Source organism: Sinohyriopsis cumingii, chromosome 6 (assembly GCF_028554795.1).
Source record: "Sinohyriopsis cumingii isolate HCF-2022 chromosome 6, ASM2855479v2, whole genome shotgun sequence".
Lineage (NCBI taxonomy): Eukaryota > Metazoa > Mollusca > Bivalvia > Unionida > Unionidae > Sinohyriopsis > Sinohyriopsis cumingii.
This window is the reverse complement of record NC_142966.1, coordinates 117,357,920-117,379,567: the sequence shown is the minus strand read 5'-3', so window position 1 is coordinate 117,379,567 and position 21,648 is coordinate 117,357,920. Positions and strand designations below refer to the sequence as shown.

At 36.3% G+C, this 21,648-nt stretch overlaps 1 protein-coding gene across 4 annotated transcripts in view; it reads left to right on the top strand.

Annotated features, from left to right (window-relative positions):
* The window catches only part of LOC149797810 (uncharacterized), an 85,800-nt gene extending 64,284 nt beyond the window's left edge, over window positions 1-21,516 (top strand). For 3 of the 4 annotated variants that reach the window (XM_089962798.1, XM_089962796.1, XM_089962797.1), the window contains exons 7-9: window positions 6,558-6,670; window positions 14,168-14,320; window positions 20,319-21,516. In XM_089962798.1, the coding sequence (XP_089818924.1) occupies window positions 6,558-6,670; window positions 14,168-14,320; window positions 20,319-20,544 (492 nt within the window). In that variant the 3' untranslated portion in view covers window positions 20,545-21,516. The remainder of the gene's footprint in view (window positions 1-6,557; window positions 6,671-14,167; window positions 14,321-20,318) is intronic. The other variant, XM_089962799.1, reaches the window with a different exon arrangement.
* The last annotated feature ends 132 nt before the right edge of the window (window positions 21,517-21,648 follow it).

The following is a 21,648-nucleotide window of genomic DNA, read 5'->3' as shown; positions in this document are numbered from 1 at the left end:
TGGAGATTGATGTTCACTTCTGGTGTGGGTACAGGGTTTCAGTCTCAAGGTGAATGGTCATGGTCACTGACTGAAAATGGTTTCTGCAAAATAACATTACTTTGATGAATACCATGAACTATTATTATTATTAGTAGTAGTAGTAGTAGTATGTTATCAAGATTGTTTTTTGTGCACTATTAATAAAACCCATTAAAATACACATATATGAAAATTTAATCTTTGAAAAAGACATATGAATTACATCCCGTATTATTAGGTTCCAGTGCCATTCATTACTCAAAACAGGCCTGTAAAAACTGGTTGGATGCTTGCTTCTTATGGGTTTAATGCCATTTTTCAGCACATGATTGGCTATAAGTGGTGGCCATTATATTTGGTGGAGAAAATCCCCAGGAAGAGTCATGGAGAGTTTTCTCACATACTGATGATGGCCAAGGCTGAGACTCAGACCCATGCAGACAGAGGTGAGATGTTGTCAGTGATCTGCAAAGATGAGCACCTTAGAGCACTTAGCCATCTGGGCCCCATCTGTAAATTACTGGTATATAGGTAAAAGTAAATGCCTAATATGTCTGTGCTTGATGTTCGATTACCTAAGTCAATAAACTGCATACCTAGGGGACTGAATCCAATTGTTCTTTGGGAGCAGGTTTTAAGGATAAATATGCTAGTTTATAGTCCATGCATTTTGACCATTGGCTACATGTATTTTTACCTCATTAAGTCCATTCTGATTACGTGTACCTTGTAAATTAGTACATTCATGTACTCTTATAGAGACTGCATACTGAGCTTTTGTAAATAAGTCATGGGCCATATATATAGACCACTTACTGGGTTTCTTGCAATAAGTCATGGGCCATATACAGTTATATAGACCACTTACTGAGTTTCTTTCAATAAGTCATGGGCCATATACAGTTATATAGACCACTTACTGGGTTTCTTGCAATAAGTCATGGGCCATATACAGTTATATAGACCACTTACTGGGTTTCTTGCAATAAGTCATGGGCCATATACAGTTATATAGACCACTTACTGAGTTTCTTTCAATAAGTCATGGGCCATATACAGTTATATAGACCACTTACTGGGTTTCTTTCAATAAGTCATGGGCCATATACAGTTATATAGACCACTTACTGGGTTTCTTTCAATAAGTCATGGGCCATATACAGTTATATAGACCACTTACTGGGTTTCTTGCAATAAGTCATGGGCCATATACAGTTATATAGACCACTTACTGAGTTTCTTTCAATAAGTCATGGGCCATATACAGTTATATAGACCACTTACTGGGTTTCTTTCAATAAGTCATGGGCCATATACAGTTATATAGACTACTTACTGGGTTTCTTGCAATAAGTCATGGGCCATATACAGTTATATAGACCACTTACTGGGTTTCTTGCAATAAGTCATGGGCCATATACAGTTATATAGACCACTTACTGAGTTTCTTGCAATAAGTCATGGGCCATATACAGTTATATAGACCACTTACTGGGTTTCTTGCAATAAGTCATGGGCCATATACAGTTATATAGACCACTTACTGGGTTTCTTTCAATAAGTCATGGGCCATATACAGTTATATAGACTACTTACTGGGTTTCTTGCAATAAGTCATGGGCCATATACAGTTATATAGACCACTTACTGGGTTTCTTGCAATAAGTCATGGGCCATATACAGTTATATAGACCACTTACTGAGTTTCTTGCAATAAGTCATGGGCCATATACAGTTATATAGACCACTTACTGGGTTTCTTGCAATAAGTCATGGGCCATATACAGTTATATAGACCACTTACTGGGTTTCTTGCAATAAGTCATGGGCCATATACAGTTATATAGACCACTTACTGGGTTTCTTGCAATAAGTCATGGGCCATATACAGTTATATAGACCACTTACTGAGTTTCTTGCAATAAGTCATGGGCCATATACAGTTATATAGACCACTTACTGGGTTTCTTGCAATAAGTCATGGGCCATATACAGTTATATAGACCACTTACTGGGTTTCTTGCAATAAGTCATGGGCCATATACAGTTATATAGACCACTTACTGAGTTTCTTGCAATAAGTCATGGGCCATATACAGTTATATAGACCACTTACTGAGTTTCTTTCAATAAGTCATGGGCCATATACAGTTATATAGACCACTTACTGAGTTTCTTTCAATAAGTCATGGGCCATATACAGTTATATAGACCACTTACTGAGTTTCTTTCAATAAGTCATGGGCCATATACAGTTATATAGACCACTTACTGAGTTTCTTTCAATAAGTCATGGGCCATATACAGTTATATAGACCACTTACTGAGTTTCTTGCAATAAGTCATGGGCCATATACAGTTATATAGACCACTTACTGGGTTCTTGCAATAAGTCATGGGCCATATACAGTTATATAGACCACTTACTGAGTTTCTTGCAATAAGTCATGGGCCATATACAGTTATATAGACCACTTACTGGGTTTCTTTCAATAAGTCATGGGCCATATACAGTTATATAGACCACTTACTGGGTTTCTTTCAATAAGTCATGGGCCATATACAGTTATATAGACTACTTACTGGGTTTCTTGCAATAAGTCATGGGCCATATACAGTTATATAGACCACTTACTGAGTTTCTTGCAATAAGTCATGGGCCATATACAGTTATATAGACCACTTACTGAGTTTCTTGCAATAAGTCATGGGCCATATACAGTTATATAGACCACTTACTGGGTTTCTTGCAATAAGTCATGGGCCATATACAGTTATATAGACCACTTACTGGGTTTCTTGCAATAAGTCATGGGCCATATACAGTTATATAGACCACTTACTGAGTTTCTTGCAATAAGTCATGGGCCATATACAGTTATATAGACCACTTACTGGGTTTCTTGCAATAAGTCATGGGCCATATACAGTTATATAGACCACTTACTGGGTTTCTTGCAATAAGTCATGGGCCATATACAGTTATATAGACCACTTACTGGGTTTCTTGCAATAAGTCATGGGCCATATACAGTTATATAGACCACTTACTGAGTTTCTTGCAATAAGTCATGGGCCATATACAGTTATATAGACCACTTACTGGGTTTCTTGCAATAAGTCATGGGCCATATACAGTTATATAGACCACTTACTGAGTTTCTTGCAATAAGTCATGGGCCATATACAGTTATATAGACCACTTACTGAGTTTCTTTCAATAAGTCATGGGCCATATACAGTTATATAGACCACTTACTGAGTTTCTTTCAATAAGTCATGGGCCATATACAGTTATATAGACCACTTACTGAGTTTCTTTCAATAAGTCATGGGCCATATACAGTTATATAGACCACTTACTGAGTTTCTTTCAATAAGTCATGGGCCATATACAGTTATATAGACCACTTACTGAGTTTCTTGCAATAAGTCATGGGCCATATATATAGACCACTTACTGGGTTTCTTGCAATAAGTCATGGGCCATATACAGTTATATAGACCACTTACTGAGTTTCTTGCAATAAGTCATGGGCCATATACAGTTATATAGACCACTTACTGAGTTTCTTGCAATAAGTCATGGGCCATATACAGTTATATAGACCACTTACTGAGTTTCTTTCAATAAGTCATGGGCCATATACAGTTATATAGACCACTTACTGGGTTTCTTGCAATAAGTCATGTGTCACATACTGTTATACCAACTGCTTACTTGAGCTGTGTAAATTTTAGACAATTTGTACTGGATACCAGTTGATCTTAATGATCAGTTACCCGATCAAAGGGAAATTGTATTAAATGTGTACAAACCTGATTTGCTTTTTGTAGGATGACACTGGCATGAACAGCATTTTTTCAGCGGTTAAAGTGTCTAAGTTGGGATGTATTTAGGAAGTCAGATCCATCTGAAGGGGTGATATGTTGTCAGTAAGTCAGAGTTACATTTTGGAAAAAATCAGTAAACCCAACTGGATAGATAGGAAGATAGGAAAATTAATAAAAAAAACTGTAAAGTATACTTGTATTCTGGAGTGTAATATCTCACAAATATAGTAAGAACTTGATATTTTAAATCCATTTATATGATAAATCCATGAATTCAGTTTTAGATCAGAATTATCCGAGTCACAATATCCTGTAATGTGTTAATTCCGAATGTGTTACAAAATAATCAATGAAAGTTAAATCCTCATTTTTTTAAATTCCCAGTATCTTCTAAATGTCACTAGCTAATGTCATCTGGTACAAAGTCTTAAGAATTCATTCTCATTGTCTGTTAAAGTTCTGAAACTCCATCATCATCTAGTAAATCGTAATGGTCTAGTTATCATAAATATTGTCAGATTCTCTTTCCTAAGCCTCACCATCATGTGCAGGTGCTTATTGCAGAGACTGAGCTTGGGCTGTCAAAATAACACTTTGAGATCTAATAAAAGTTGCAACTGGAGATGTGTCAGTAGTGCAGCAAAATCTAATGACCTCCCTGTTACTTGTCACTGACCAAGTATCATTTGAAGCTCAATCAAAGGGTTGTCACATGGAAAGACAATCTGTCAAACATTTACTCTAAGAGGAAGAACTCTACTTGTCACTGAACAAGTACATTTATTAAATTTGAGGCTAGATCAAAAGGAATGTCAACTTGAAAACAGATCGAGTGCGGAATTTACAAGTCAAGGGCTTTTGGGGCCATGTGCACTTATAGAAGAGTTGTATATGGTAAACAGGTACCAGACGGTTCATTTTATTTCCCTGGTTATTATCAGGCACTGGGTACCCAAGTGCCCATTCACTGATCAGCTGCTTACTGTGTTTCTGTAAATAAGACATGTCAAATAGACTGCTTACTGCATTTTTATGAACAAGTCATGTGCCATATACTGTTACAGACTGCTTACTGGATTTCTGTAAACAAGTCATGTGCCATATACTGTTATACAAACTGTTTACTGATTTTATATGAACTGAACAAGTCATGTGCCATATACTCTTATACAGACACTGATTGCTGGGTTTCTGTAAACAAGTTTTATGCAATATACTGTCATACAGTCTGCTTACTTGGTTTCTGTTAACAAGTCCTGTGATGCATGTAACAGGTTTTGTGATTGTTGATGTACTTCCTCAACATGAATACTTTAGGTTCCAAAGTAGGGATGGCATTGATTTGGTGTACTACAATCAATATTTGATCATAGTGAAGGCATTAGATTTGTTTATGTACAGGTCATTCAGGTCCCCACCCTTCATCAGACCTGCCAAACCATACAATTTTGTCATAAGTCTTACGAAAATTACCCTTAAAATATGGACTTATGGCATACAAGCAAAACTACGAAAAAGTTATTGTTGCTGAAAATCCGAATAATTGGTTCATCTGGGTTTGATTTGGATCCGGGTTCCATGTTAGATTTAGTGAAATTAGTCCGTGAACCAGACTAACTTTACAGCAGCACCCCAGACGCTATAAACTGCACCTATTTGTTCATGCAAAGCCTCTGCATGATAAAAATGTTGATTATAGATTTATTTTTTTAAAACTGGCATCCAGAAAGTGATGCATGTTTAAGGCAAAGGGGAAATAAGCCTCTAGAAAAGTATTTATAATCAACACAGAAGAATAAAAAGGAATATTTAGATTCTTGTGAATAAAAGCTGGAAAGTACACAATTACATTTATTGGACATCACATACCATTTTGGGTATGTCTTGTGCAGGAGATATGATTGCTATCATCATGTGAAATGGAAAAAGAGTGAATTTCCCAGAAATACAAGTTGAGAGATAGCAACAGTCAGTTGAGTTGCATAGAGTTTGGAACTAAAACTAAAGTTTGTGCCCCTGTACTAGTGGTAAATAAAGTTTATGTGTGCTTTACATACTTTACAGGGGCCCAGAGTGGCCGAGTGGTCTAAAGCGCTCTCCATTTTGGATCACTGCCATCTCACCTCTGTCTGCGTGGGTTCAAGTCTCGGATTCACCAATGTGGGTATGTGAGAAAGCTTGCCAGTAGTTTTTCGAGGGTCGGTGGTTCTTTCTGGGGATTTCCCGGGTTCTTCCTCCACCATTAATACTGGCCGCCATGTATAGCCTATCATGTGCTGAAAAATGGTGTTAAACCCTACAACAACTAAAACAACAACATACTTTACAGTGGAACATAATGTTTATTGTCACTGTGTCAAATTTTAATTACATTTTCCAGGTTTACATAAGTAGTTATTGATATTTTGTTACACATTACTGAAAACTAGTCAATCTTATGGAAAAAAATCAACTGCCTTACTGAGATGGACTTGTCAGGGTTGGCCGGTCTGCTTCATGTGAAAATTTTTATGTGAACCTCTGGTTTTTTAAATGTATTTATTAATTATGGGGCTTGATTGTCCAGTCTATAAACTGCCCAAAAGCCCCAAGAACTATGCACACAAAGTGAATGGACCATGTTGACACTTTTGTTGGTGTAGGGTGTTGTTGAGTGTAGTTGGATGACATGCATGTAAGACCTTTCCACATTATTTTCACAGAACATCATTTTGAAGTTCCTGATGCTTGATATTCCACTGGAAATGAGTGAGGCTCAAATGCTGCACATAGAAAAAGGTGTACTACAGTTTTTATGTGACTCATCAAATGACAGGTATGTGAATCAATGAATATAATTTTAATTTTAGGGCAATTATGGCATGGCTTGTTTTGGTTGGCTGGTTTAATGGCACTTTATGTGTATTATTGGCTACATCATGGTGAGGAAATGGAAACTAAATGCCTTTCTCAAGGACTCACCAACACGACCTGATACATTAAATCAGTGACCAATGGATTACTTGTTTGCCATTCTAACAGCCCACCTGACCCAACCTAGACATGTATTAAACCGTGAACCATGAATTACAAGTCTGACATCCTAACAGCCGACCCGACCTGACCTGGACACATTAAACCCATGGTCCTTGGATTACAAGTCTGCCATTCTAACAGCTGACCCGACCTTACCTGGACACATGTTAAACCCATGAACCATGGATTTCAGCTGAGCTGAGCTGACCTGGACACATTTTAAACCCATTAACCATTCTACCAGCCAACCCAACCTGACCTGGACAGATATTGAACCCATGAACCATTCTAACAGCTGACCAGATCTGACCCGGACACATTAAACCTATGGCCACTGGATTACAAGTCTGCCATTCTAACAGCTGACCCAACCTGACCTGGACACATTAAACCCATGGCCCTTGGATTACAAGTCTGCCATTCTAACAACTGCCCTGATCTGACTTGGACACATTAAACCCATGGCCCTTGGATTACAAGTCTGCCATTCTAACAACTGCCCCGATCTGACTTGGACACATTAAACCCATGGCCCTTGGATTGCAAGTATGCCATTCTAACAGCCAACCAGATCTGACCTGGGCACATTAACATAGCTGCCAACCCTCTCGATTTTGGCATGAATTTCATGACTTTTTCAGCGATTCACGGATTCACACTGCATGCAGAAAAAAAACATGAATTTCCCAATTCTCAGTTATTTTAAATCTTTAATAAAATAACCGATTTCCCATTAAGCACTAGTCGTGATATCGGCAGTTACCAAAATGGTCCAGTACTGCTGGTTGTGATATTAGTGGGGACAATAGCTGACTGGTACAGTTAGCCCGGTAGCAAGCATTTTAGCACATTTGTATCTATATGTATAAGATTAATTTTACAAATGCTTTTGAGAGAAACTGGGGCCTAACTGGACTTTAGCTCCGCACATGCACCGCAAACACTGATTTGAATTACCAGTCGGCATCGCATCTTGAAAATGTCTTCACCAACAAGGAAACAAAAATGTATTGCACAAAAAGTGAAGTTTTGTTTGGAATATACAAAAAATTGGCAGTGCATTATGCCATCAAACACTGATATGCATCATGCTTTTTGCACGCAGTGTGCCACAAATTTTAGCATTGGGCATGGTGGCAGAGACGATGTGAGGAAGCACATTAGCAGCAAAAAGCACCTAGAGGTTGGGAAAATTAAGAACTCAAAGCCGATTTCAGCTCTGGAATATATTAAGCCATCGAGAGAAGACCTGCAAGCTACCAACACTGAAGCATTGTTTGTGAGTTTTCTTGTTGAACACAATCTACCTTTATCAGCTGGAGACCATGCTAAACATTTCTTCCAACAAATATTCCCCGACTTGAAAATCCCTTCACGAATTCATATCAGAATTCACTAATTTGTATCCCTATTTTCACTAATTGCGAGCCTGTAGGGTTGGCAGCTATGCATTAAACCCATGGCCCTTGGATTACAAGTCTGCCATTCTAACAGCTGACCCAACCCGACCTGGACACATTAAACCCATGGCCCTTGGATTACAAATCTGCCATTCTAACAACTGACCCGACCTGACCTGAACACATATTAAAACCACCACTCTTGTATTACTACAATTCTGCCATTCTAACCGACAAGTTACTGCAGCATTTAAATTGTAAATTTCAGTAATTTTGCACTGTAAAGTCTTATGTCATATCAACTACCTCCATTCAGTAATTTGGCACTGTAAACGTCTTGCATTTTATAAACTACCTCCACTTAATTTTACTATAAGCCCACTAGTTCTACTGAAGGCAAGTTAATTGTGAAAAATGTGATGAGATTTCAAAGGTCTTGCACATTTTTGTGACAGCTAAATTTTCTGTTCCTATACATTGAATTATTTGTAAACTTAAAATACATAATTCTGCAAAATAAACATGCATAATTCTGAAATGTATGTTTGTTGTTTCAATGTTGATTTCTTTACCATAAGATGTGCTCTTTAGATTGTAGTATTACTAATGTGGCGGTATATGTACCTACAGATAATACAGTCATACATCATGACTTTCCTGCATTAGAGTGTTTTTTTTTCACTCCCAACCATTATTTGGCTGATTGCACATTATCCAGAGCATCCTGTAAATATGAACTAATTGTCCCAACTACATTCTTGTTAAATCCAGATGAAGCAGATCTTTCATGATCCTTCCATGGTCCAGAAGCATAAACATGGACAAGTGTATAAATCATATTGACTGAAAGAAGAAAATGATTTCTGCATAATAACAGTAATTCTGCATTACTAAACCTGGACTAAACTTTGGGGATGGATTTCACTTGGAGCAAGGTGGAAGCTTATTTTTTAGGGAGGTGTCAAAATGTCAAAGGTCTAGGTCACTGGCAACTAAATGTAAACTGGTTTCTGTACAGAAGTTTTCAGTGTCTAATCATGTACCTTCAGTAAAGTTGTGGGTGACTTGTACTTTGTGTACAAAAAAAGACCATTGGTTTGAAAGTCAAAAGATCAAAGAATAGGATCCTTGTGGCAGAAAAAAGAAAATGGTTTTTGCATAATAATTTTAGTTTTAAACCAACTACCTTTGTGACGGTCTTCTACTTAAAGTATGGTAGTGGTCTAAAGGTCAAGTTGAAAGAAAAATGGGTGTTGCAGAATATTTTTTATTTTAAATTTACTGCCCTAACCAAACTTTATGCATGACTTGCACTTAGAGTTAAAAAAAAAACTATAGACTCAGAGTTCTTAAGGTCAGTGGTAAATCTAATTAAAAAAATAATGGTTTTGCACAACAAGATCAGTTCAAAGCCACATACCTCGAACAAATGTCAAGGTCATGAAAACCTTGGTCAGTAATCATCAGTGTCAAGCATGCCATACTAAAGCCTACTTTGAGGACTATTAAATACGGGCGTATATTGTGCTAGTTCATGATACTCTTGTTTACTAAATATATTGCCAGGTCTGGTTGGGTAATGTGTCAAAGTCATTTTTCAGATTCTAACTAGGCTGATAAACTGTTGTTTGATAAATTTAAGTTCTAGTTTATTTGTTTGAAGCAATTAAATTCCACTGTTACAGCTGAAATAAACTCTTCTCTTTTTGAACATGAGCCCAATTAGAATTTTCATCCTTTACAATTAATTTCTTGCATGAAACAATGGTGAGTTAACAGGTGACTTTATGGAAACCATTGTGTGCAATCCACATAAACATCACCTTTGTTAACTGCTTTAATAAAGTGTGTGTGTGATATGGATTTTTAATGTAGCTTTAACAATAAATATTTAAGTCATATCATTGTGATTTCTGCAGTGTGGCAGTTTATAGTGATATTTTGCACTGGGACATCATGCCGCAGACATGTAGCATTATGTTCCACCCAGACAAATTATCCTGACACCAAGCCAACCAGTTCTAACACTAACATATTAATGCAGAATGCCTAGCAAGGCAGCGGTTTGTAGATTTTTATAAGTCTTTTGCATGACTAGGTTGGGGTTCGAACCTGCGACATCCAGCATGTGAGGTGGATGCTCTAATCACTAGTCCACCGGAGCATATTTAATAGTGTACTGCACATGCACTGGGTACATTTTAAAACATCATAGAGGATGTGACTCTTTACATGCATGGTCAATGTAGATGCATTTTAGTTGCATTCATAATTTAATGTGTATGTTTGGCTTCAGATCTTTTTGGAGGTGTGTTGTTTCTTCAAATACATTTTTGCCCTATCATAATACTTCGTAGTACATCCACTACCTTATAAATTCAGCTTTCCTGAGCTAAATAAGAAGTTCACCAAATCTTTTGGCTTGCTTAGCAGCAAAATTTGTTAAAAGGTCATCTTGCCTAGATGGAAGTCAGACTAGACTGGACTTTCTTTTGGATAGAGGGACTGTCGCAAAGTTCTGTCATTTGTCAGTTACTATTCCTGCTTGTACCTGGTCACAATAATTTTCAGACCACTCCAGTGGCCCTAAGTAGTTAGAGCATCCACCTTGGATGCAGAAGGTAGTGTTTTCTAACCCTGGCCAAGTCATACCAAAGACTAATAACAATGGTACTAGCAGTGGCCTTGCTTGGCACTCAGCTTTAAGAGGTTAGTGTTAGGACTAGTCAGGATAATGTGACTGGGTGGAACATCATGCCACAGGTCTGTGGCTTGATGCCTCATTGCTAGACATCACTATCAACTGTCACACAGGAGACATCTAGTGATATGGCTTAAAAATTGTTCAAGCTATGCTAAAAATCAAGATCACACACACACACGATACTTTTCATGATGTCTTACTACTTAATCTCACTCCATCATCATAATAAACAAATAATTTGCACTTCAATTGCCAGATTCCACTGTACAATAAGTTAATTGGTGCCGTTGTAATTGCCTGCTCAAAGGTCTTGAGTACATGGAATTTTGCAAGTTATATCAAGTTTATTTCAAGACAATGATAACTTATTCCATGTAATAAGATCAATTCAGTCTGCATTTTTCTGTGGTGTCTTTCAGTGCATGCACTTCACTTCAGCATGATAGTCAACCAGTTTGGTTTGTGTATGTCACTGTCTTGATGTCTCGGATTATGGGGGTTTAACAATAATAGGCAGGATTAATTGTGTGGCATGCAAGCATTGTAAGCTAGCTGTGGATCATCGCCATATAAATTGTATGTGCTGCATTTTGAACGGTACATGTTACATGTGCTAACCCTGGTCTGTGGAAAGATGGGCACCATCACATCCAAACATTTAAGATGGGTGAATGAGGGCAAAGAATTGTATGTACAAAAGATGCTAATACCATTGTCAGTCTGTTGATTTTGCAATCTCACCATTTCAGAACAGAAATATTCATTATATATCTTCATGGGTTTTTCCCACGGCCTTGGCTTTCTTGTCAATGCCTGTTGGTATGCCATTGCTGCTTGGAAGTATTTGAGGATAATACTGACAGAAGAGGAACTGCCTCCCCAGCTTTGTCTTGCTGCCTACAGTAGCATTCAGATCAAATCAGTCTTAGTCACAACTGGGGGGGGGGGGGGGCAGTCATCTGCAACAAAGACAAAGACATTCAAACACTGCCCAAACCCCTGTTGCCTGCTGGCACCAGATTCCTTTTTTCTGGCAGCAGTCTTGGATTGATCTTTTCCCACAAAATGAATGGGAGATCCAAGTTGTTTTGAAAGGGCTCCGGATTTTGTTTATCCAGGCCCTCTCATGTTTATCATCCTCTTCCACATCGGACATGCCATCCAATCTAAAGATGGCAGTGGCATAAGTCTTGTAGAAGGATATTGGTTTATTATTTGATAAGTGAGTGGAGGAGAGTTTGCAAGCTAAACTTTCTGTTTTTATTTCAGGATTATTCTGGTGCCTAGTGGCAGTGGAAACTCAGGCCAGTCATAGGCCATGGCCTGCTCAGCTGATACATAACAATATGAAGGTTCTAATAGACTGGTACATAACTACATGAAGGTTCTAATAGACTGGTACATAACTACATGAAGGTTCTAATAGACTGGTACATAACTACATGAAGGTTCTAATAGACTGGTACATAACTACATGAAGGTTCTAATAGACTGGTACATAACTACATGAAGGTTCTAATAGACTGGTACATAAGTGCATGAAGGTTCTAATAGACTGGTACATAACTGCATGAAGGTTCTGATGGACATGGCATGATCAGTCAGACTTGTACGTAAAGAGGATGAATATGCAATCAGTCAAGATGTAACCAATGCAACCAGGAAATGTTTATCCAATCTCTGTCCATTTTTGATATGTAGAAAAAGGTGGCAATGCAAGACCTGATTCATGCACTCAAGCACTACTTGAAATGCATGGAGAAGGATCGAAGGAACCAACGACTCTATCATCTGGTAAAGGCCAGCAAGGAAGATATTACCCCTCAAGCCATGACATCATTCCAGAAATGGGTAATTTGTTCATCAAACTCTGAGGTGTCACATGACAAGATACACCTCATGAATTTGAGCTTAAAAGATTAGAATGACATAGATGTGTGCTGGTATGAACAGTCAACCTTCTGGAGTTTCTGTCAGAGAGAGATGAGAATTAAATCTGGTAGATCAGGCCCAGACAGCTACTAGAACTAGTTGACAACCAGCACAACCTCCTCACAGCCATGGGTTTAGCACCTTGGATGGATTTACCTAGATTTTTTCTTGGTTAGGAAAAGTCAGTTGTGCAGTTCTCATGTTAGGAGAGTGGCTTATCCTTCACATAGGAATTCAACCGTTCTTCCCTTAATGGATTCCCATGATCGAGTTTGGATGCTCATTCATTTCCTCCTCCTCCTGTTGCCTGTTCTTCCAAAGTTAATGTGACCATGAAACATATAGAATGGGTAAAGTTTTTAGTAAAATTTTGTTTCCAAGAAAATTTACCCAATCACATTACTGTTAACCCCTCCCATACCTCTTTGTAAATGTGAGCATCCTCACTGATTTATTGCTCAGCCAGAAAAATAAACATCCAGTTGTTGGGTATCCATGTTGTTCGGGATGTAATGGATAGGAGTTTCTACCCATTGCATTTGTGGTGTATAGCTGGGAAAGATAAAATATCTTTCCAGGAGGGCTGGATTCAAGAATTTATTTCCTAACATTAATGTGAATGTTTAGTGTTCTTAGAAAAACATAATTTGCTAAATAAAATTACTTTCTCTGAAAAGGTTTTCCAAAATTAATGGTGTTTTTTGCATTGGGTGGAGGAACTACAGGCAATTATCTACAGGTTATTATTAGAAATCATTGTTCAAAAGATATTTTCTCTTTCTTTTTTTTCTTCTAACTTTTATTACAGAAAGTTGCATGTAATTAAGCTGTATGCCAGACATTTAAAAGCTGCAATGGCTCCATGGTTAATTTGCTGTAATTGTAACTGAGTGAGAGTTCAGATCAGCACAGATCAGCTTCCTTCATGTGTCCTTTGCCAAGGCACTTTACTCCAATTGCAAAGGCACTAAATAACCTGCTTGTGTTGCTGTGTCACAAAATAATAAGCCAAATCAATCCATCGTAAATACAAGATGTATAAAGTACAAATCACACAATCTATGAGTATGCTGAGCATGCAAAAACTGAGAGACAAAAATTTTATGATGAATATCATTTCTTCTTTTTATACCAACTTTGTTTCTTCTTCAAATACGTTACCCAATCATAATTCCTTAGTAGTAGTTCTCCTAAGCTATGATGATTGGGTAAGTATTCTTGAAGAAACATGTTTTATTAGAAAAATTGGTTTCTTTAATAGGAGGCTATGGGAATCAGATGCACATATATTAGCCCAGCTGTCATCCAGGTATCCCCAGATTGGCAGGAGTTACCTGAACCATCTGATCAGTTGGTCTAGATCATTGGAGACAGTGTATGGCAAGACTGAGTTGGGAACATTGTACGAATGGAGGTAAAATGTTGACTTATGTCATCATGTAGGTGTGATTTTACCATAGTGTCCTCCTGACATTTCACCTGGTTGCAGTTCATTTGAGCTTATGGTAAGGTCTACATCCATCACTCATTCTTCGTCAGTATATATGCTTGTCATCTGTCCATCGACAGTTGCCTTTTTTTACTGCTGGGCCAGTTTTGATCACTCTTAATAGGAATGTATGTTAGATTTCTAGCAGCATCAGGGTCGTTGGTGTTAAGATTTTTGTATTAAAATACAGTTGGCTGACTTGACAAAAATGATACAAAGTAAACAAATTCCCTCAGATTACTCCTATGACCCATTCTGACACTGGATTCTATCATACTATAAAGGTGATGAGGTAAGTAACTTCCAAAAAACTTCATTCCACACCTGACTCTCGATAACTGGCCACTATTACCATCCATGTAGGCACATGACCATAATCTGTGGATTGTTTTACTCCCAATATATTTTATATTCACCAAGCCATTGTTGACTTTTCTGTGTTGCCAGATGTGAAGTGTAATAATTGCCCAAATTTTGCATGCCTGGACAAAGTTATGCTCACTGCAACTTGCAGTACTTACTGAGAGTTACAATATATGTGTAAAATGATCGGCTCAGATGTTATTAGTTATATTTTTTAGCAACAAGAAAGCTAAATTCAGGTGACTCATTATTTACTTTTCTAAATCGAAATTGTGTGTATTCTAATAATTTTTATATCGCAAATGCATATGTAATTCTTTCATGGAACTGTCATGGAACTTGATTCTAAGGATTTGAGGGAATGGTAAATTAAAACTTACCTTTGCATGTAACACGGTTCTCAGATTAATGAAGGAATGTGTCACAGACTCGCATACATCATATCTCACAGTATCACAAGTTGTAGGTGAGTGTAACTTTGTTCCGGCAGGAAAAATTAAGGTGATTCTTACATATCAGAACTGGTAACTTCAGCTTGGTGCAACACAGAAAAGTCAACAATAGCTTGATGTATAGAAAAATATCAGGAGTAAAGAAAGTCACAGATTATGGTTGAGTGCCATCATGGATGGGAATAGCAGCCAGAAATTGAGGATCAAGTGTGGAATGAAGTGTTTGTAAGTTACTTACCTTGTCTTTTTTACAGTACAATAGACAAGGTCTAGTGTCAGAACATGTCATACAAGCAATCTGAGGTAATTTTATTACTCTGTGTGCTCATTTTTCTTAAGGATATTGCACTTTTTTCAAAATTAAGTTTGTATCAGCTGTGTGTTAAAAGTATTGGACATACCATATGTACTTGCATATAAGTAGAGTCCAACTCCAAAGAACATCAACCCTGATCTTCTCTCACAACATGTGCCAGCAGATCAGTCTTTGTTGTTTGTTATACCAAGTACTCCTAACATACTGCACAGACCAAGTTCTGCCTGCACTTTATTCAGTGGCAGATATAGGTCTGTGCAGTCTGCTGATGGACTTGACTTACAAGAGATTACGAGATTACATATGTTACATCATATTGCTGAAAGGAGGCAACTCACTGTGTTAAACAGAAACTTAGAAGAAGTTGAATAATTTCTAAAAATCCACTCAGTCTGGCAAGTACAAAATACACCCAGAATAAACTCTAACTCAGTCAGCTATTATAGACATACAGAAGACCTGAATTTCATCATGTGAAAGATTATTTTTCAGAACCATAATGTTATCCTTCTAAGACCAGTTGTTAGTACTTACAAAGTCTGCTGTCCTTCTGGTAACAATAGTATTGACTAGTAAGAGCAAAGCCCTTCAATAAGTTTTATCAGAACAAATGGAAACCAAACTTCTGACAGAAAACATTAACTTTCACTGCACAAAGTCAGCAGTACTCTGTGTTTTAATTACAACTTGTTTTGCAGTTATGGTGTCAGATGCCCATGTTGTAACAAAATAAAGCTGTATTCATTGAAAGAGTAAATGGTTTAGACTCTTACAGGCTTGAATTGAATTTACAGAAAATGCATAGAGAATTTGTTTAGTGCAAAGTAAACGAAGCAATTGAATTTCAAAGCATTCAGTCCAGAGTTGTGATTGTATTCATCCAGCTGTAAGTATTGTCAATGTTTTACTATGGTGCAGGATAAACTATAACATCCTGATGCTTTATACACATTTAAAATCATATTATTAAGTCACAGTGAGAATATCTTTGAAGCAGAGCAATCAAGTGCACCTTGCATTATCTTGGTCACACACACACACATGAAGTGATCATTTGGGGCTGTGAATGTTGGAGATCTGCTTGCAGACAAAAGCAGTCAAGTGCACCTTGCATTATCTTGGTCACACACATACACACATGAAGTGATCATTTGGGGCTGTGAGTGTTGGAGATCTGCTTTCAGACAAAAGAATCCGAATTAAAAAAGACATTACACAATACAGAATTACTGATTAGCTGCAGAAGGATTATAACACAAAAGAGAGAAATGAAGTAGATGAAATACTTCAGGATATTAGTAACGCTTAATTTGGAGGAAAATATGCCTAAACAACATAATGTCAGTCAAGCATCAGAAAGTACATTTCAGACGTGGACAGACTAGAATTGCTTGAGTTTAGAGGTGGAAGGTGAAAATAGGATGAAATGTGCATTATGTACTGGCTTGACCATGTAAGAATGTAGAGTAGCAAGGGTGTCACTCGTTAGAATTAAAGCTATCGTAATTTTATAAAACTTCTACAAGGTACCCATCACTCCTAATGATTGGGTTCCCAATCAAAGAGAAATTATTAATTGTGTACAAACCTGAAGTTAAATTTTTTTTTTCAATTCACAGTCTCCTATAAATATCACTAACTGATATAGTCTGGCACATAATCCAAGAATTCATACTCATTTTCTAATAAAGTTCTGAAATCCCTCCATCGTTGTCTAGTAAATCTTCATGGTCTAGTCATCATAAATATCATCTGACTCCCTGTCCTTGCCCTCTCTGTCACATGCAGTTGCTTATTTAGGGACTAAGCTTGAGCTTTCAAAGTTACACTTTAATCATACAATTTGTGAAATCTATTTAAAGTAACACTTTAGTCATACAATTTGTGAAATCTATTTAAAGTAACACTTTAATCATACAATTTGTGAAATCTATTTAAAGTAACACTTTAATCATACAATTTGTGAAATCTGTTTAAAGTAACACTTTAATCATACAATTTGTGAAATCTATTTAAAGTAACACTTTAATCATACAATATGTGAAATCTGTTTAAAGTAACACTTTAATCATACAATTTGTGAAATCTGTTTAAAGTAACACTTTAATCATACAATTTGTGAAATCTGTTTAAAGTAACACTTTAATCATACAATTTGTGAAATCTGTTTAAGGTTGTAACTGAACATGTTAGTTGTGTGGCAAGATCAATAACCACCCTCACTCATTAGAGTGTAGCATGGCTTTATGTACCTATGGGATTAGATAGGGTCTCACTCCATAGAGTGAAATGGAGCTTTATGTACCTATGGGATTAGGTAGGGTCTCACTCCTTAGAGTGTAGTGTAGCTTGATATATTTACGGGATTAGATAGGGTCTCACTCATTAGAGTTTAACCTGATTTTATTAAGTTATGGGATTAGATATGTACTTGAAGGATTATGTAGGGTCTCACTCATTAGAATGGAGAATAGCTTTATGTACTTAAAGGATTAGGTAGGGTCTCACTCATTAGAGTGGAATATAGCTTTATGTACTTAAAGGATTAGGTAGGGTCTCACTCATTAGAGTGGAGTATAGCTTTATGTACCTAAAGGATTAGGTAGGGTCTCACTCACTAGAGTGTAGCATGGCTTTATGTACTTATGGGATTAGGTAGGATTTCGCTCATTGGAGTGTAGCGTAGCTTTGTGTACTTAAAGGATTAAATAGGGTCTCACTCATTAGAGTGGAGTATAGCTTTATGTACTTAAAGGATTAGGTAGGGTCTCACTCTTTAGAGTGTAACATGGCTTTATGTACTTATGGGACTAGGTAGGATCTCACTCATTGGAGTGTAGTGTAGCTTTATGTACTTAAAGGATTTGGTAGGGTATCACTCATTAGAGTGGAGTATAGCTTTATGTACTTAAAGGATTAGGTAGGGTATCACTCATTAGAGTGGAGTATAGCTTTATGTACTTAAAGGATTAGGTAGGGTCTCACTCATTAGAGTGGAGTATAGCTTTATGTACTTGGGTGATTAGCACTCATTAAAGTCAATTAAGCTTCCTCAAGGCAAGAATAATTAGTTTGAACCACTATCATTGTAATTTGTGTCAGACTCACCGAGATTTGACTGAATGGTTGACTGGTATTATGAATAGTAAATGTACATAATGTATCCAGTCACCCAAGAAGTATGCCTGAAATCTAACTGTTATAATACTTTAATCCAAATAGCTTCTTTAATATATCAACCATCACTGCTGTTGTACATTTGATTATTCTGCAGGTATCATTGTTCCTGTACATTGAAGGGGCACCTTATGCATGGTGCTGAGAAAGGCCTCCTGAACATTTATCACAGAAATAATTACTGTCTTCATTTGTTACAGCTAATCTATTAAATGTCATAATACACTTCAAGGAATTTTATGGGTACAATTTTTTAAATAAAATAGGAAAATGTTATGATGAGATATATCAAATGACCTACCGTATTGCTTAGATACAATAAAACTATTCATTTTTGTCGGTTTAAATTAGAAATTTCAAAATAAATTTTGAATTGTGGTTGAAATGGCATCAAAAACAAAAAAAATGCACATTTTTACATTTATTAGATAAATTTTATAGATGGGGTAAGACAGTGTCAATATATAGATATAAAACAACTAAAACATATTTGTTATTGGAAAATTAATTTTATGGAACTAGTATATTTTCACAAAATATGACATAGATTAATACAATCTATGATGGGATTTGCACTGAGACAAGGAAAAATCCCAGTCAAGGGGTTACATTGTCTCCCAATGAGGCTCTGCCATGTGTCAAAACAAAAATGATGTCATCCTTTGACTGTGATAATGTAACCCACAACCTGGTTTCCTTGTCTCTGTGTAATTCCCAATGTAGATTATTTTTCTAACCCAATACTAACAATTTACCTCACAAGTATGTTGCTTTGTAGGTAGTTGATAATACATGTACCTAAGTCACACAGTGCAGCATGCTATAAACAAAACACCTATTACCTATTGGGCTCAATAGCATAGGCCTACCTGTTAAATGTATAGTGGTGTAGTACATGTTAAGTCTTTATCATTTTACCATGTTGTTACACATCTATTTTCTTTAGAAAGGATTTAGAGTAAAATCTAATCTTTATAGATGCATAATTATTTTTCACTCAAGAACTTTTTGCATGGTTTAAAATCTTGAGCGAACTTGTTCACCATCAAGCAGTGTGACCAACTGTCGCAGACATTTCTCAACCTCAAAATCTATCGGTTCTTTGTCTACATCACTAAATCATCTGAATTTGATACATTATAAAAAAAATCAATGTTTCCTACATGAACATCAGAGCTTATATCTGACTTGTTGAAGCTTTCATAATCGTAATTTTAATCATCTAAACTCAAGAAAATACTGAACTAAATCTGTGATGTTGAGGTCAGGTGCTGGCACTTCATATATAGAGCATCATTCATTGTTTCTCTCCAGATATTCTTCTAGAAGCTTTTTCTGTTCTAAGTTTTACATTTTGTATTCACATTTTCAAGCTCTAAAACAAAATTTGCAGAAAATTCTTCGTCTACTTTTGCAAATCTGCTATCATTTTATTTTTTCTTGATTTTATTACATGTGGGTCACATGGACTTCCAGTCTAGTTTTGTTAATCTATCTTTATTTCATCTGGCTATTGTCACATTAATAATATGTTTAATCTTGACTTGGATAAACTGGGATGATGATGGTCTGCTTTTTTGCCTTTCTGACTTTGTGTCAAATCTTATTCTTTCAGATACACAGGAAATGGTTCTATGTCAACAGCAGAGGATCAGGGAAAACACTCGAGTGAAAGAGGGAACCACTCTAAATCATTTGAAGCACTACAGAAACGATTGTACATTTTAGCACAGGCATCAGTAAAAACAGAAGATTTGGTACTTGAAACTTTAACCAATCTGAGCCAGTCTTCTTACTTTAATATCTGGAAAGATTTGGTGAAAAAACTGTTCATAACATGAAAACTTAAATGGTACACATTTTATGAAGTGATACTAACTTGTATAAAGTTAACATAATTAGAAGTTGTATATTTAATTAATCTAGCTTCTTACTGGTTGGAACACTCCTTGAAGAATTCCATAAAAATGTTTCATTCTTAGCTATTAAATTTTCTTTATCTTCACTTTTTTTAAAAAAATCTAGCTGATCCATGAAAGGTCATAGGTTCTTGTCATCAAACTTAAGATTGTAATACAATTGTCATCAGACTTAGGATTGTAATACAATTGTCATCAGACTTAGGATTGTAATACAGTTGTCATCAAACTTATGATTGTAATACAATTGTCATCAAACCTAAGATTGTAATACAATTGTCATCAAACCTAAGATTGTAATACAGTTGTCATTAAACTTAAGATTGTAATACAGTTGTCATTAAACTTAAGATTGTAATACAATTATCATCAAACTTAAGATTGTAATACAGTTGTCATCAGACATAAGATTGTAATACAGTTGTCATCAAACTTAAGATTGTAATACAGTTGTCATCAGACTTCAGCTCGTAATACGATTGTCATCAAACTTAAGATTGTAATACAATAGTCAGCAGACTTAAGACTATAATAGATTTGCCACACATAAATTATGTTTTGTTTCAACTTTGATCATTTACAGACATTTGTGAAATACTGCAATTGTTTATAAATGAGAACTTCACAAGAATTGCTTCACTTGGTATATTTAATGGCATTATGACAAAATAAGATGGCTGCCATCAAAGGCGAACATATTAAGGCATGGTTTGATTCATTTGTTCCTGAAGCTCTTGGGCTATCAAATATTAGGTCTCAACTGTGTTGCCTTATGTTAGTTTAGCTTTGAACACATCCTGCCTGGCTACAAATGGCCCACTGACGACAATGTGTGTTACTTAGGTCACTTTAAGTTGAATGGAACAACTGAATAAAGGCATACCTTTCTACTGAGTACTTATTTATGCAATCCTTGTTATACATCTACTGTTAGGTTTCGTGCATCATGCTTGGACTTTTGTTTTTTTTTTTTGTTTGTTTGTTTGATTGTTTGTTTCAGTTCACAAACTTAAGTTCTAAACAATT